This window comes from Leopardus geoffroyi, chromosome A2 (assembly GCF_018350155.1).
Source record: "Leopardus geoffroyi isolate Oge1 chromosome A2, O.geoffroyi_Oge1_pat1.0, whole genome shotgun sequence".
Classification (NCBI taxonomy): Eukaryota; Metazoa; Chordata; class Mammalia; order Carnivora; family Felidae; genus Leopardus; species Leopardus geoffroyi.
This window is the reverse complement of record NC_059331.1, coordinates 151,810,402-151,823,387: the sequence shown is the minus strand read 5'-3', so window position 1 is coordinate 151,823,387 and position 12,986 is coordinate 151,810,402. Positions and strand designations below refer to the sequence as shown.

At 38.3% G+C, this 12,986-nt stretch overlaps 1 protein-coding gene across 1 annotated transcript in view; it reads left to right on the top strand.

Moving 5' to 3' along the window:
• Positions 1 to 12,986, top strand: part of MTPN (myotrophin) — a 58,545-nt gene that overhangs the window by 30,440 nt on the left and 15,119 nt on the right. Inside the window, exons 2-3 of the mRNA XM_045495783.1 lie at positions 4,924 to 5,037; positions 5,888 to 5,971. Of these exons, the coding sequence (XP_045351739.1) occupies positions 4,924 to 5,037; positions 5,888 to 5,971 (198 nt within the window). The remainder of the gene's footprint in view (positions 1 to 4,923; positions 5,038 to 5,887; positions 5,972 to 12,986) is intronic.

The following is a 12,986-nucleotide window of genomic DNA, read 5'->3' as shown; positions in this document are numbered from 1 at the left end:
GCTGAAAACCTAGTGAAATTGTCATTCAGATCCCCTACATCAGTAAACACGCCATTGATCTCAAGTTACTGCTGCTGCTACCGGATAACTAATGTATTGTCCGTGTCTGCTTGAAACGGAAGGTGTTGTATATGGCTTACTTCCAAATCTAGTACTTGAGCAACCTCACCATTTCTCCAAACGGAAGCTTTATTATATCAATGTTCACTATATGTTAGAAACTATACTAGGCATTGGAGATGCAAAAGTAAATAAGAGAGACGTGGTATCTGACCTGTGTTCATAGAGGATACAGATACAGACAGTTTGAGTAGAATGTGGTAAGTGTTACAACACGGGGAGATGCAAGGTGTCTTGGGCACACCTGTGAGCTCACATTACTCCAAGTTGAGAAGGTTAGAGATACTTTCCACGAGGTTTATTAAAAACCGGCTTCTGAAGGACTAGTAAGAGTTAACAAAGGACAGGGGTGGGGCGGTGAAGTCAATTCTTCACTGTGAGAATTGAAGTTGAAAAGGTAGTCACCAGATAGATCACTCTAGATCTTCTGAACTGTGTTGTTCAGAGCAGTGAATAGTCATCAGAGGACTTTTTAAAAGGTAGTGCTGTGATCACATTTTGTGTTTAGCAGGTTCCCTGTCGTTGCCTGTAGTAGCAGTTTCCCTGTAGTTGTAGTAAAGAATCGAGTAGGCAAAATAATGCTAGAAGTACTGATAAGGAGATTTTTCCCAGAAGTTCAGACAATTGTTTTGTTCTCTGAAGCTAGTAGGGACCACATTGATGATCTCTCATACCACTTTAAAACTTCTTGTTCCATATAGTTAGTTGAGGTATAGGACATAGAAGGCAAGAGCTTTCCTTTCATCACTACCAGGGAAGGAACTTGACCTCAAATAGCTTTTGCTCTTTAAGTCTCCCATGAAGATTGTTAGTCTCCCTGCCCCCATTCTACCTCAACTGTTGCTTTGTTAGCATCCCATTTTGTAACAATGAGCCACAGAAATTTGATTTCAGGAAAATCTGTTATTGAGGTATAATTAAACAACAGACAGATGTTAAAGTGTACAATTTGATCAGTTTTGACGTGTGTATATTTCTCTGAAATCATCACCTCAATCAAGATAATGAACACATCCATCACTCTTACTGCCTGCCCCTTCGTAGTCCCTCCCTCCTATTGTCCTTCCCTCCCCTTCCCCCAGGCAACCACTGATCCACTTTCTTTCACTATACATTAGTGATAAAAGTTTGCATGTTTTATAATTTTATGCCAATACTGTATTTTCTTGATTAGTTTTTAATAATTCTTGGAATCAGGCAATACTACTAGCCCTCCAACTTGTTCTTTTTCAAAGTGATTTTGGCTAGTCTAGATTCTTTGCATTTCCAGAGGAAATTTAGGGTCATTTTGTCAGTTTCTTTAAAAAGCCTGCTACGGTTTTGACTGGTATTGCATTGAATCTACACATCAGTTTGGGGAGAATCAACATCTTTACAGTATTAGGTCTTCTAACCCACAGACATGGTATCTCTCTCCATTTCTTTAGGTCCTCTCTAATTTCAACAAATTTGGTAGTTTTCCGTGTGTAAGTGTTCCACATTTTTGTTAATTTATCACTAAGTGTTTCATCTTTGGATGTTATTGTAAATAATATTGATTTTAGGTTTGATTTGCAATTATTCATCAATAGTATATAAAAATGCAGTTGATTTTGTATGTTGGTTGTTTTGTCCTGTAGCATTCCTAAAGTTACTTATTTAGTAGCCTTTTGGTAGATTCCATAGAATTTTCTACATAGATGATTGTGTAACCTGCAAATAAAAATAGTTTTACTTCTTTTTTCTAAAATGGATGCTTCTCGTTTTTTGGAAGAATTGATATTACTCTCTTTTCTTAAATGTTTGGTAGAATTTACCAGTGTAGCCCTCTAGGGCCTGGGAGTTTCTTTGTGGGAAGATAATCAGTAAAGTCTGATAGTAGCACTTTGTGTCTTCACTGTTTATTTTTCCGATCACTCTGGCTAGAGATTTATCAATTGTACTGATCTCAGAGAATTAGCTTCTGATTTTTATTCTTTTTCTGTTTTCCATCTCATTGGTTCCTGCTCTTTTTTCTTGCCTCTGGCTTACTTTGAATTTAATCTGCTTTTCTAAAAATAAACTTTACTTTTTGGAGCATTTTTAGGTTCACAGCAAAATTGAGTAAAAGGTACAGAGATTTCCATATACCTTTTGTTTTCGCCTTAGTTTTTTTTTTTTTTTCCTTTTTCAAGTTTTTAAATTCCAGTTAACATCAGTGTAATTAGTTTCAAGTGTAGAATTTAGTGATTCATCGCTTCCATACAACACCTGGTGCTCATCCCAGTGCCCCCTCCTTAATCCCCGCCAGCTGTTTCCCCATCCCCCACCCCGTTCTCTCTGGTAACCATCAGTTTGTTCTCTGTGGTTATTAAGTAAAGGGTCTGTTTCTTGGTTTGCCTCTCTCTCTCTCTCTTTTCTACCTATGTTCATTTGTTTTGTTTTTGAAGTTCCACATATGAGTGAAATCATCTGGTATTTGTCTTTCTCTGACTTATTTCACTTAGCATAATAGTGAAAGTCCAAAACTCATTATTTTGAGGCCTTTCTCCTTTTCCAATACAGGTCTTCCCGTACCATAAATTCCTCTATAAGTACAGCTTTTGCTAAGGCCCCACAGAAGCAGACCCTTTCTTTCCTGTCAGTCATGTAGAGCCTTTCTGGTGTCGTCATTTTTTGTCTGCCAAAATAAGAACTGTAAAGGCAGTGTCTGCAGCGATAAAGGAGAAAGTTTAAGCTCACAAGTCCATTTCATATGCATTTTCCAGGCTCCTACCAAGTGGGGAAGGAAGAGGTCACTTATTTGGATTTGGGAAAATATCTTTGACAAAGCCGTCTTATCGATGACTTACTACAAGTAATACTTTGCTTTTCTCACTGAAAAGACCTATCCAGTTAATGCTCTGTAGTTAATAATGGAGGGGACCTATTACCAACGTAAGGGGAACTAGTTTCATCGAGAGTTGTTTAAGCAGTGTCTCTTTTTGCCTCAAAGGCTCCCATTTGTGCAGTTGTGAATAAAGGCTAAGGTGGTACACCAGATTTCCCAGACTATTTAAATTTGTTTCTGGAGAAAAAGTATATTACATTCAATCATACCTTTAAATTTCAGCTGTTCTGCAGAAACCTGCCTTAACTGAATTTTGGAATAGTCTCTTAGGGCCAGTATAAACCAACATCAGGGATCCACAGAAATAATAGTTAACCCTCATTAGACATTTTGCCATGTGTCAGGACCTACGTTAAATATTTTGCGTGGGTTGTCTTAATGACATAAGGTGTAAAACCTTATGAGGTCTAAGCATTTTTATTCCCATCTTACAGATGAGGAAACAGATTTGGAAAGTAACCCGTCTAAGTCCCACAGCTCAGTAGTAGTAGAGTCAGAGCTGCAGCCCAGCCTCTACTGGCATTAGGCAAGTTGTACACCTGTCTCCTATATTGGTGTTTGAAAAGGCAGCTTGTAGTGGCCGTGAGATGATAGGGTTCTGAACTGCTTGAGTCAGAATATGACTTGATGAGTTAAGCAAACCAAGGTAAGTGAATAATACAGTAGTTGAGGATATAAATTCCTTCAGGCATTTTGCTACTCTAAAATCTGAACTTTCCTTAGGAAAGAAGGGGAAAATATGGGGCACCTGGGTGGCTCAGTCGGTTAAGCGTCCAACTTGGGCTCAGGTCATGATCTCACGGTTTGTGGGTTCAAGCCCCGGGTCGGGCTCTGTGCTGACAGCTCGGAGCCTGGAGCCTGCCTCAGATCCTGTGTCTCCCTCTCTGCTCCTCCCCCACTCTCACTTTGTCTCACTCTCTCAAAAATAAATAAATGTAAAAATTTTTTAAAAAAGAAAAGAAAGAAGGGGGAAATACTGCATTGGGGGCAACATGGTGGTATAGGAAGAGAATGAGTTTAGATCTCACTTGTTACTAAGCCCCATTAAAAAGTTAGGTAACCTCTTTTCGCTTCAGACTTTTCATTTATCAAGTGGAGATTTTCTCCTTTTAGGATAATTTAAAGATTGGAGATTATGTGTATAGCACAGTGCCAAACCTGTATCAGCTGATCAGTAAAGAGCCTGGTTGCCTTTGTTATTGTTAGAATCTGTTAATTCTCAGTGAATGAAAACTTTCCTTTTTTTGAGGCCTTAGTAAGTTCATTTTCTGACACAAGCCGCTCCCCATCCATCACCAAGATTCAGTCCTGTTCTTCTGATAAGTGTTTGTATAACACTGAGTTCCTTTCCTTTTTAGCAATTCTGTTTTGACATTCTGTTTAGTCCTGTGATGAGCCAGTTAATGTCTGCCTCGCCACACCAGATAGTGAGCTCTGTGCAATCAGAAGCTCTGATCTTGTTCACCTTTGTCTTCTGTGCACAGTGCAGGCCTTCAGTCAATGTTAAACGAGGGAAATGATTCTTAGTAGCAGTACTGACTACCTTGTGATGATGATGTCTGCTTCCATCAAAGGAGTGATGCTTTCCTTAAAGTAGAAGACAGGTCCTGTGATCTGGGTAAAATCTCAGAACTTACCAGTCTTTTCTGGCCACATCTTAACATTATGCTGATTGAACCCCTTGGAAATAGAGCACGGTAACATATTTCATTGCATTTAGCATCATTGTCTGTTTCCAGTTTGACTGATCACGATTGAATTACTGCCGTACTGCATATGTGCTGTTGCACAGAATTTAATTTCAACTTCTTGGTTACTTATTTCACTTTGCAGGAAATGTGATTGTTTCATGGAACTCGTAGGCTTTTAAGAAAGTGAAAATACTGGGTATCTCATGTCCCATCTTCCATCTACCATCCATCTAAATACCATTTTCATTTGGCTTCTCTTATAAGGGAGAAGATGTCAACCGGACACTAGAAGGTGGAAGGAAGCCTCTTCATTATGCAGCAGATTGTGGGCAGCTTGAAATCCTGGAATTTCTGCTGCTGAAAGGAGCAGATATTAATGTATGTAAAGAACGTGGTCATTCTAGAAAAAAAATCCTGTTGTATGCCTTGGGTAATTGTTTTCTAGTCCTGTAAAATAGAAATATAGTCTGAAATTATACCAAATTTCCTGTGACCTAGAAATATATAGTTGGCATTTTTTTTTAAATAAGCAGAACAAACAGACTTTCTTAAATGGATAAAACCGTGAGTTAGGATGCTTCATTTTTAAGTTCTACAGCAACTTGAGAGTTAACACTGTCACTGTCTATAGGTGGCAAATGGCTGTCACGCAATGGAGGATAGGACTATGTAGTCCTAGAATAAATCCAGACTGGAGTTTTGGACAAAGGTCAGTGGGCAAATGGTCAGACAGGAGCGGTCACCTCCTGGCTCTTGCCTTTTACAGCTTTTCAGGGTTTTGGAAAAATGTTTAGCCATGACAGCAAGTGAGATGAACTTTACACATTTCAGGGGACACTATGTCACCCGGCCCCATTGTGGCAGCCTTGTCCCTCTCATTGGCTATTTTCTACCCCCTCTCTTCCCTTCCTGGGCCTCATTCGCATTCCTACCACATCATGAGGACTTGGGGCTCAGAGAGGCCAAACAGTTGCCACAGTGTAAGTGGCAGAGCCAAGGTTTGACCTGACGTCAAAGCTCTGTGCCCTCTACTTCACTAGGCTGATACTCAAGGAGACGCTGCTTATGGGCTTGGGCCCCGGCAGCTCTCTAAGAGGCTGAAAACTTGTAGCCTTGAAGGGATTTTGTGTAACAAGGCAAAGAGGTAAACGTTGATAGTTCTCTGATCAAATCTAGAAGGAAGGAAGAAATGAAAACTAAAGTCGTTTTTTAATCTCTTATTTCACAGGCTCCGGATAAACATCATATTACCCCTCTTCTGTCTGCTGTCTATGAAGGTCATGTTTCCTGTGTGAAATTGCTTCTGTCAAAGGTGAGATCAATTGCTAATTGTCTTAAAGTTTTTATTTAAAATTCCAGTGAACATCCAGTGAGCATCAGTTTCAACACTACTTCATATATCACCTAGTGCTCATCACAACAAGCTCACTCCTTAATCCCCATCACTTATTTCACCCTTCACCCTTCACCCTTCCCACCTCCCTTCTGGTAACCATCAGTTTATTCTCTACAGTTAAGAGTCTGTGTCTTAGTTTGCATTTTTCTTTCCTCTCTTGGTCATTTCTTCTTTAAATTCTACATATGAGTGAAATCATATGGTATTTGTCTTTCTCTGACTCATTTTGCTCAGCATAATACTCTTAACTCCATCCATGTTGTTGCAAATGGCAAGATTTCATTCTTTTTTATCGCTGAGTAATATTCCATTGTATGCACCCGTCTTTATCAATCAGCCACTTAAGCTGTTTGCATAATTTGGCTGTTGTAGATAATGCTACTGTAAACATCGGGGTGCATGTATCCCTTTGAATTAGTGTATTTGTATTCTTTGGGTAAAAACTTAGTAGTGCAGTTGCTGGATCATAGGGTAGTTTCATTTTTAACTTTTTGAGGAACTTCCATACTGTTTTCCAGAGTGGCTGCCCCAGTTTGCATTCCCACCAACGGTGCAAAAGGGCTCCCCTTTCTCCACATCTTCACCAACACCTGTTTGTTTCTTGTGTTGTTGATTTTAGCCATTCTGACAGGTGTGAGGTGATATATCATTGTAGTTTTGATTTGCATTTCCCTGATGATCAGTGATGTTGGCCATCTGGATATCATCTTTGGAAGAATGTTCTTGTCTTCTGCCCATTTTTAATCAGAGGATTCGTTTTTGGTTTTTAAGCTTTGGAAGTTCTTTATATATTTTGGATACTAACCCTTTATCAGATAAGTCATTTGCAAATATCTTCTCCCATTCTGTAGGTTGCTTTTTAGTTTTGTTGATGGTTTCCTTCACTATGAAGAAGGTTTTTATTTTGACGAAGTCCCAGTAGTTTATTTTTACTTTTGCCTAAGGAGACATCTGGGGAAAGAAGTTGCTATAGCCGATATCAAAGAAATTACTTACCATGTTCTCTCTTAGGATTTTTATAGTTTCAGGTCTCAAATTTAGGTCTTTCATCCATTTTGAATTATTTTTGTGTTATGGTATAAGAAAGTGGTCAGTTCCATGCTTTTGCACTTTGCTTTCCAGTTTTCCCACCGTCATTTGTTGAAGTCTTTTTCCCGTTGGATATTCTTTCCAGCTTTGTCAAAGCTTAATTGACCATATAGTTGTAGGTTCATTTTTGGGTTTTCTGTTCTATTCCATTGATCTATGTGTCTGTTTTGTGCCAGTACCCTACTATTTTAGTTACTACAGCTTTGTACTATAATTTGAAACCCAGAATTGTGATGCCTGCAGCTTTGTTTTTCCTTTTCAAGGGTGCTTTGGCTATTCGGGGTCTTTTGTGGCTCACAAACTGTTACCAGTTCATGATGGATAAGAAGGTTGGGCTAGAATAAATCAATCCAGCCTCCTTCATCAAGAGTATCTTGCGGGGCGCCTGGGTGGTGCAGTCGGTTAAAGCGTCCGACTTCAGCCAGGTCACGATCTCGCGGTCCGTGAGTTCGAGCCCCGCGTCAGGCTCTGGGCTGATGGCTCAGAGCCTGGAGCCTGTTTCCGATTCTGTGTCTCCCTCTCTCTCTGCCCCTCCCCCGTTCATGCTCTGTCTCTCTCTGTCCCAAAAATAAATAAACGTTGAAAAAAAAAAAAATTAAAAAAAAAAAAAGAGTATCTTGCGATGAAAAAACAAGTTAGCTGAACTAAGCACTGTACTTAGTGATGTAGAAAACATTCTGAACTCCTAACCATTTGCAGACTGGTACCAGGTTTAGAGACCACAGTTTAAGTAGCCCTTGTATGAAATTTGTAAGCTCCATTTTCTGTCGTACATACTGAGTGAGATTGTTATTAGAGGCAGTTTGCTGTAAATAGGAGCCCTCCAAGTCGTCTGGTGTCTTGATGTGCTTGAGGTCCTGGCAAATTTGGAATTTTCTGGTGTTCACTCTTAGAGGGCGTTCAAAATCCAGCTTCAACAAACCAGTCGCAGCATTTCTAGCCGTGTTACATGGAACCTGCAGGTGTTGGAAGACAAGAAATCTTTGTAAAATAAGGCACCAGGATTAATCCTAAGCTTATCATTTCATTGGCATAGACTGGAAAATGCCCTTTATAGCATTTCACTTGGGATTTTAAAATAAGTCCTGTTGAAGGAAGAAAGATAGAAAAATGAGTAAATGTATATAAAGCATTTTGCCACAGTGCCTAACACATAAGTGTTCAATAAATAGTAGCTTTTATTTTAACTAAGACTGAGGAGGATTTTTAGCTTCATAGAGATAGCTTCAGTAAGATTTAGAAAAAATTGGGAAAGAAGGTTAGCATGTTTGTCTCTTAACACTTTATTGATAATTTTTTTAATTTACCCCTAGCTGCATGTTAAACACAATTACTAAATTTCTTTAGGTGTGTGGTTGTTACTGGTTTGGTGTTGGGTTTTTATTTTGGGAGAAGAGATATATATTAATCGTAATTTTTAGATACTACACATTCTATTGATAGGAATAATGTGGTTCTCCCAAAGCCAAAACAAATGGAAATATTCTTGGTTACTGTAGAGGATCTACAATCTGTTGTAGGATGTGCTCCCCCAAATTTCCAGTCACTATATCTCCTCACTGTCCATCCCTCCCCCACACCCATGACAAGATTTTTTTAAGTACCTTTGAAAACTACTGGATAATTTCATCCCTCGGAGAATATTTTTGCTTACCATATTCAAAACTGGTTGTCACAGGCTGCAACTATTGATTTACAGTTTGTTAAAGATTTGTGTAATTCCAATATTTTATTAGTTAGAACTCTTTATATTGCAAGTAACTAAACCCAGCTCAGATAGGCTGAAACAGTAAAGAGATCTTGTTGACTCACATCACTCTACCGTTGAGGCACATAGCCTCACCCTGGGCTTGAGCCATGTTACCAGGATCTGATTTCTGTTTGCCTCTCAGCTCTGTTCCTCAGCATAGACTTAATTTAATGCCCTTGGCCTCGATATATCTGCTAAGCGTATGGTAAAAGAAACCGTAATATTACTATCTTGTGTATTTGAAAATTGCTAAGAGTAAATCTTACAAGTTCTCATCACAAGAAAAAGACTAACTCATGTGAGGTATGATAGATATTAACGAAACTTATTGTGATAATCAGTTTGTAATCTATGCATGTATCAAATCATTGTTACAACATTTGTATTAGTTTAAGGGATACATATGTCACTTATGCCCAAAAACTTAATTCGTAAGTCACAGTAAAAGATAAAACACACTTTCTTCCTCCCCCTTTCACTCTCCCTGATATTTTTCTACCCAGCTAAGGTTTTGTTCTCTGAAAATAAAAACCTCCATGGGATCCTTTTTAGCTTAGGCTGTATCTAATGTTTATTAAATGAGAGGCTCCTAATAAGCATGCTCTTTCTTCTTAGCCGTATCTCAAACTCTGTATTTCTTTCTGGTAAGTTTCTTTTTCCTCACAGGACAAACAAAAAAACCCAGTTATGGTCATGTCAGAGAAGTCCTGAAACCCTTGTTCTGTATTCCTTATTCCCAAAGCATGGTGCTCCAGGTCCCTGAGACATGACTGTAAGATTCCATTGTTAAGGAATCTTCTGGCTTGATGTGTATATCCATTAGGCCCTAACATGGTTTCTTAGAAGGGTCTCTGTAATTATGTACTCTTCTGCTAAATTATTGGTTGTAAGTTGAGTTGTTTGACTTTTAACTAGCTTATTTATTTTTACTTGTAACTGTAATACTGTTATTTTATTTGTGTATGAGTCTTGATTTTTGGAGCTAAGTGACATTCAGAGGTGGCTCTGTTGATGGCAGATCAATTGTACCCATGCAGAGCTATTATTTTAGATGAAAGGGGTTTTTTTACCTTTATGAAAACAGCATAGGAAAATTTAGTTCTGCTTTTTCAAAATTACTTTTTTTTATTATTGCATAACCTTCTTTAATGGATACCCTATAGTTTTGTTAGCCCGATTTTTTTTTGGAAATTGATTGTGCTTTCAGAAATCCTTAGTTGCTAAAATAAGGCTATTCCAGTGCATTTTTTTTTTTTGTTACGATCAATGCTTGTATTATGAAATCTCGTTCTGCCTTTTATCAAAAGTTAGAATCCTTATAGATTATTACGAATTTGTGTTAAAAGTACTTAGTTTGAGAAGTTTACCAAATTGACGTTTTTAATTTATTATCCAGCTGGTATATCATTAGTATAGGAAAAAAACAAAATAAAGTTAAAAACTCAGTGTGATCACAACTAATAGGGAAAAAAGAGAAAACCACTAAAACAAAAGAAAGGAGGGTTACTAGAATGATGTCAAATCAGTAAGTGATAGTATATCACATAGTTGGGACAAGTTTTCGTGTTTGGTTCTCCTTTAGTGCAGTGGAAGATGAAGTCTATGACACAAGCGGGAATTTAAAACATTTAATCCTTGATTGTCCATATAGTAAAAGAAACAACTTTTACAGGGATAGTTATGAGAAATGTAACACGTATATTTCTGTACGTAAAAGTTATTTGGCCTGATTTTTGAGCTAGAAATTTAAAAAAAAAGAAGATCAATACATGTGGGACTTCCACTTCGAGATGGAGGCCTGAGCACATGCCATGGTATGAGGTTCATTAGAGAAGACATTGTAATGAATCCTTCAGACACAGAAAGCAGAGAGGATGGCACTGAGGAAAATAACATGCCCCGACACGAGCAAGAGAGTGTCATTGCAAAAGGTAGGAACTGATCCAGGGTGGCTCCAAGCCTTGAAGTGGTTAGTACCCTGAGCAAGAAACAAGTGAAGACTGGATACACCATAAACCCAAAGAGAAAAACCGAGAGGCAAGAAGGATCGTAAGAAATTAGCATATGAAAAAATCTAAGTGAATATTAAAATAAAAAACAAACACTAAAGTTAAAAAAAAATAAGCTAGGAAAACAAAATTGAGGTAGGGGTGCCTGGGTGGCTCAGTCAGTCAAGCATCCCACTTTCATAGGTTTGAGCTCCGCTTCGTCCTCTGTGCTGACAGCTCAGCCTGGAGTCTGCTTTGGATTCTGTGTTTCCATCTCTCTTTGCCCTTCCCCTACTCTCTTTCTCTCTCTCTCTCAAAAATAAATAAATATTTTTAAAAATTTTTTTAAAAAGCTAAAACTACATAAGTGCTGAATGGTAAGATGGTGATCAAAGTTCCTGGTACTTCCACAACATCCAGAGCACATGAAAAATACTATGCAAAACTGGTGAGAAGAGACAAGGAAAAGAGACAGAACAGGTCAAAATGCAGGCTCGAGAAGCCTCCTGAGTAGCAGTAGCAGAGGAGGAAGAAGCCCAAGCAAGAGTGTGAAACACACATCCAGGATAGAGAACTGGCAACCAACGAGCACAGCAGCAGTGAAAAGGCCAGACCTGATAAGACTTCTACCTGTTTTTATCAAAGCAAAACAGACTGTTTAAGTATATATCATTTTGAATTGTAATGATCTCAGTTGAATAAAGGTTTTTGGGTTTTGCCTTTAAAATCTTAAAAAGTGATACAAAAATATCCTGTGGTCCAGAGGTTGGCAGACTTTTTCTTAAAAAGTCATGTATGACTTTGAAGACCATGTGTTTTCTGGCATAACTCTGCCACTCTAAAACTGCCATAGGCAAACTAGAACAAATACTGAAATTTGTGTGGAATCACAGGAGACCCTGAATAGCCAAAGCTGGAGGCATCACAGTCTCTAATTTCAAGATACCTGCTACAAAGCTTTAATAAAACAGCATGGTGTTGGCACAAAAATACACACATTCTGTCCAGTGGACTAGAATAGAGCCCAGAAACAAACCCATGCTTAATATGGTTAACCTTTGACATTGGCCTTAGCAACATTTTCTAAGGCAAGGAAAAGAAAAGAAAAATAGACTACTGGGACTATAGCAAAATAAGAAGCCTTTGCACAGTGAAAGACACTATTAACAAAATGAAAAGGCAACCTACTAAATGAGAGATTTACAAATGATAAATTCAATAAGGGGTTAATATCCCAAATATATAAACCTACAGCTCAACACCAAAAATAAAAAAAAAAAACCACTACACAAATAGACACTTTTCCAAAGAGCACATATAAATGGCCAATAGACACATGAAAAGATGCTCAACATCATGAATCATTAGAGAAATATAAATCAAACCCACAGTGAAATAATACCTTAACACCAGCCAGAATGGCTAGTGTCAAAAAGACAAGGAATAACAAACGTCAAGGATCGGGGGAAAAGGTAGCCATCGTGCATTGTTGGTGGGAATGTAGATTGGTATAGCCATTGTGGAAAACAGTATAGAAGTTTCTTTAAAATTTTTTAAGTAGAACTACCATACAATACAGTACTTCCACTACTGGGTATTTATCCAAAGAAAACCAAAATACTAATACAAAAAGGTTTATGCACTCCTGTGTTTATTGCAGCAATTTAGAGTCCATAGATTAATGGATAGAGGAGACACACACACACACACACACACACACACACACACACACACACACAGTGGAATATTACTCAGCCATGAAAAAGTATGCAGTCTTGCCATTTGTTACAGCATGGATGGCTCTAGAAGGTATTATGCTAAGTGAAGTCAGTCAGATAAAGACAAATACCATACGATTTCACTTATAAGTGAACTTTTTTGCTAAAAAGCAAAACAAAAAAGCAGAAACAGAGTCATAATCACAGAGAACAAACTGGTAGTTGCCAGAGAGGAGGGAAAGAGGAGGATGGGCAAGGTGGGCAAAAGGGAGTGGGAAGTATAGGCTTCCAATTATGTAATGTGTAAGTCACAGGGATGAAAGGTGCCGCACAGGAATATAGTCAGTAGCGTCATCATAGGGTTTTATGGTGACAGATGGTAGCTG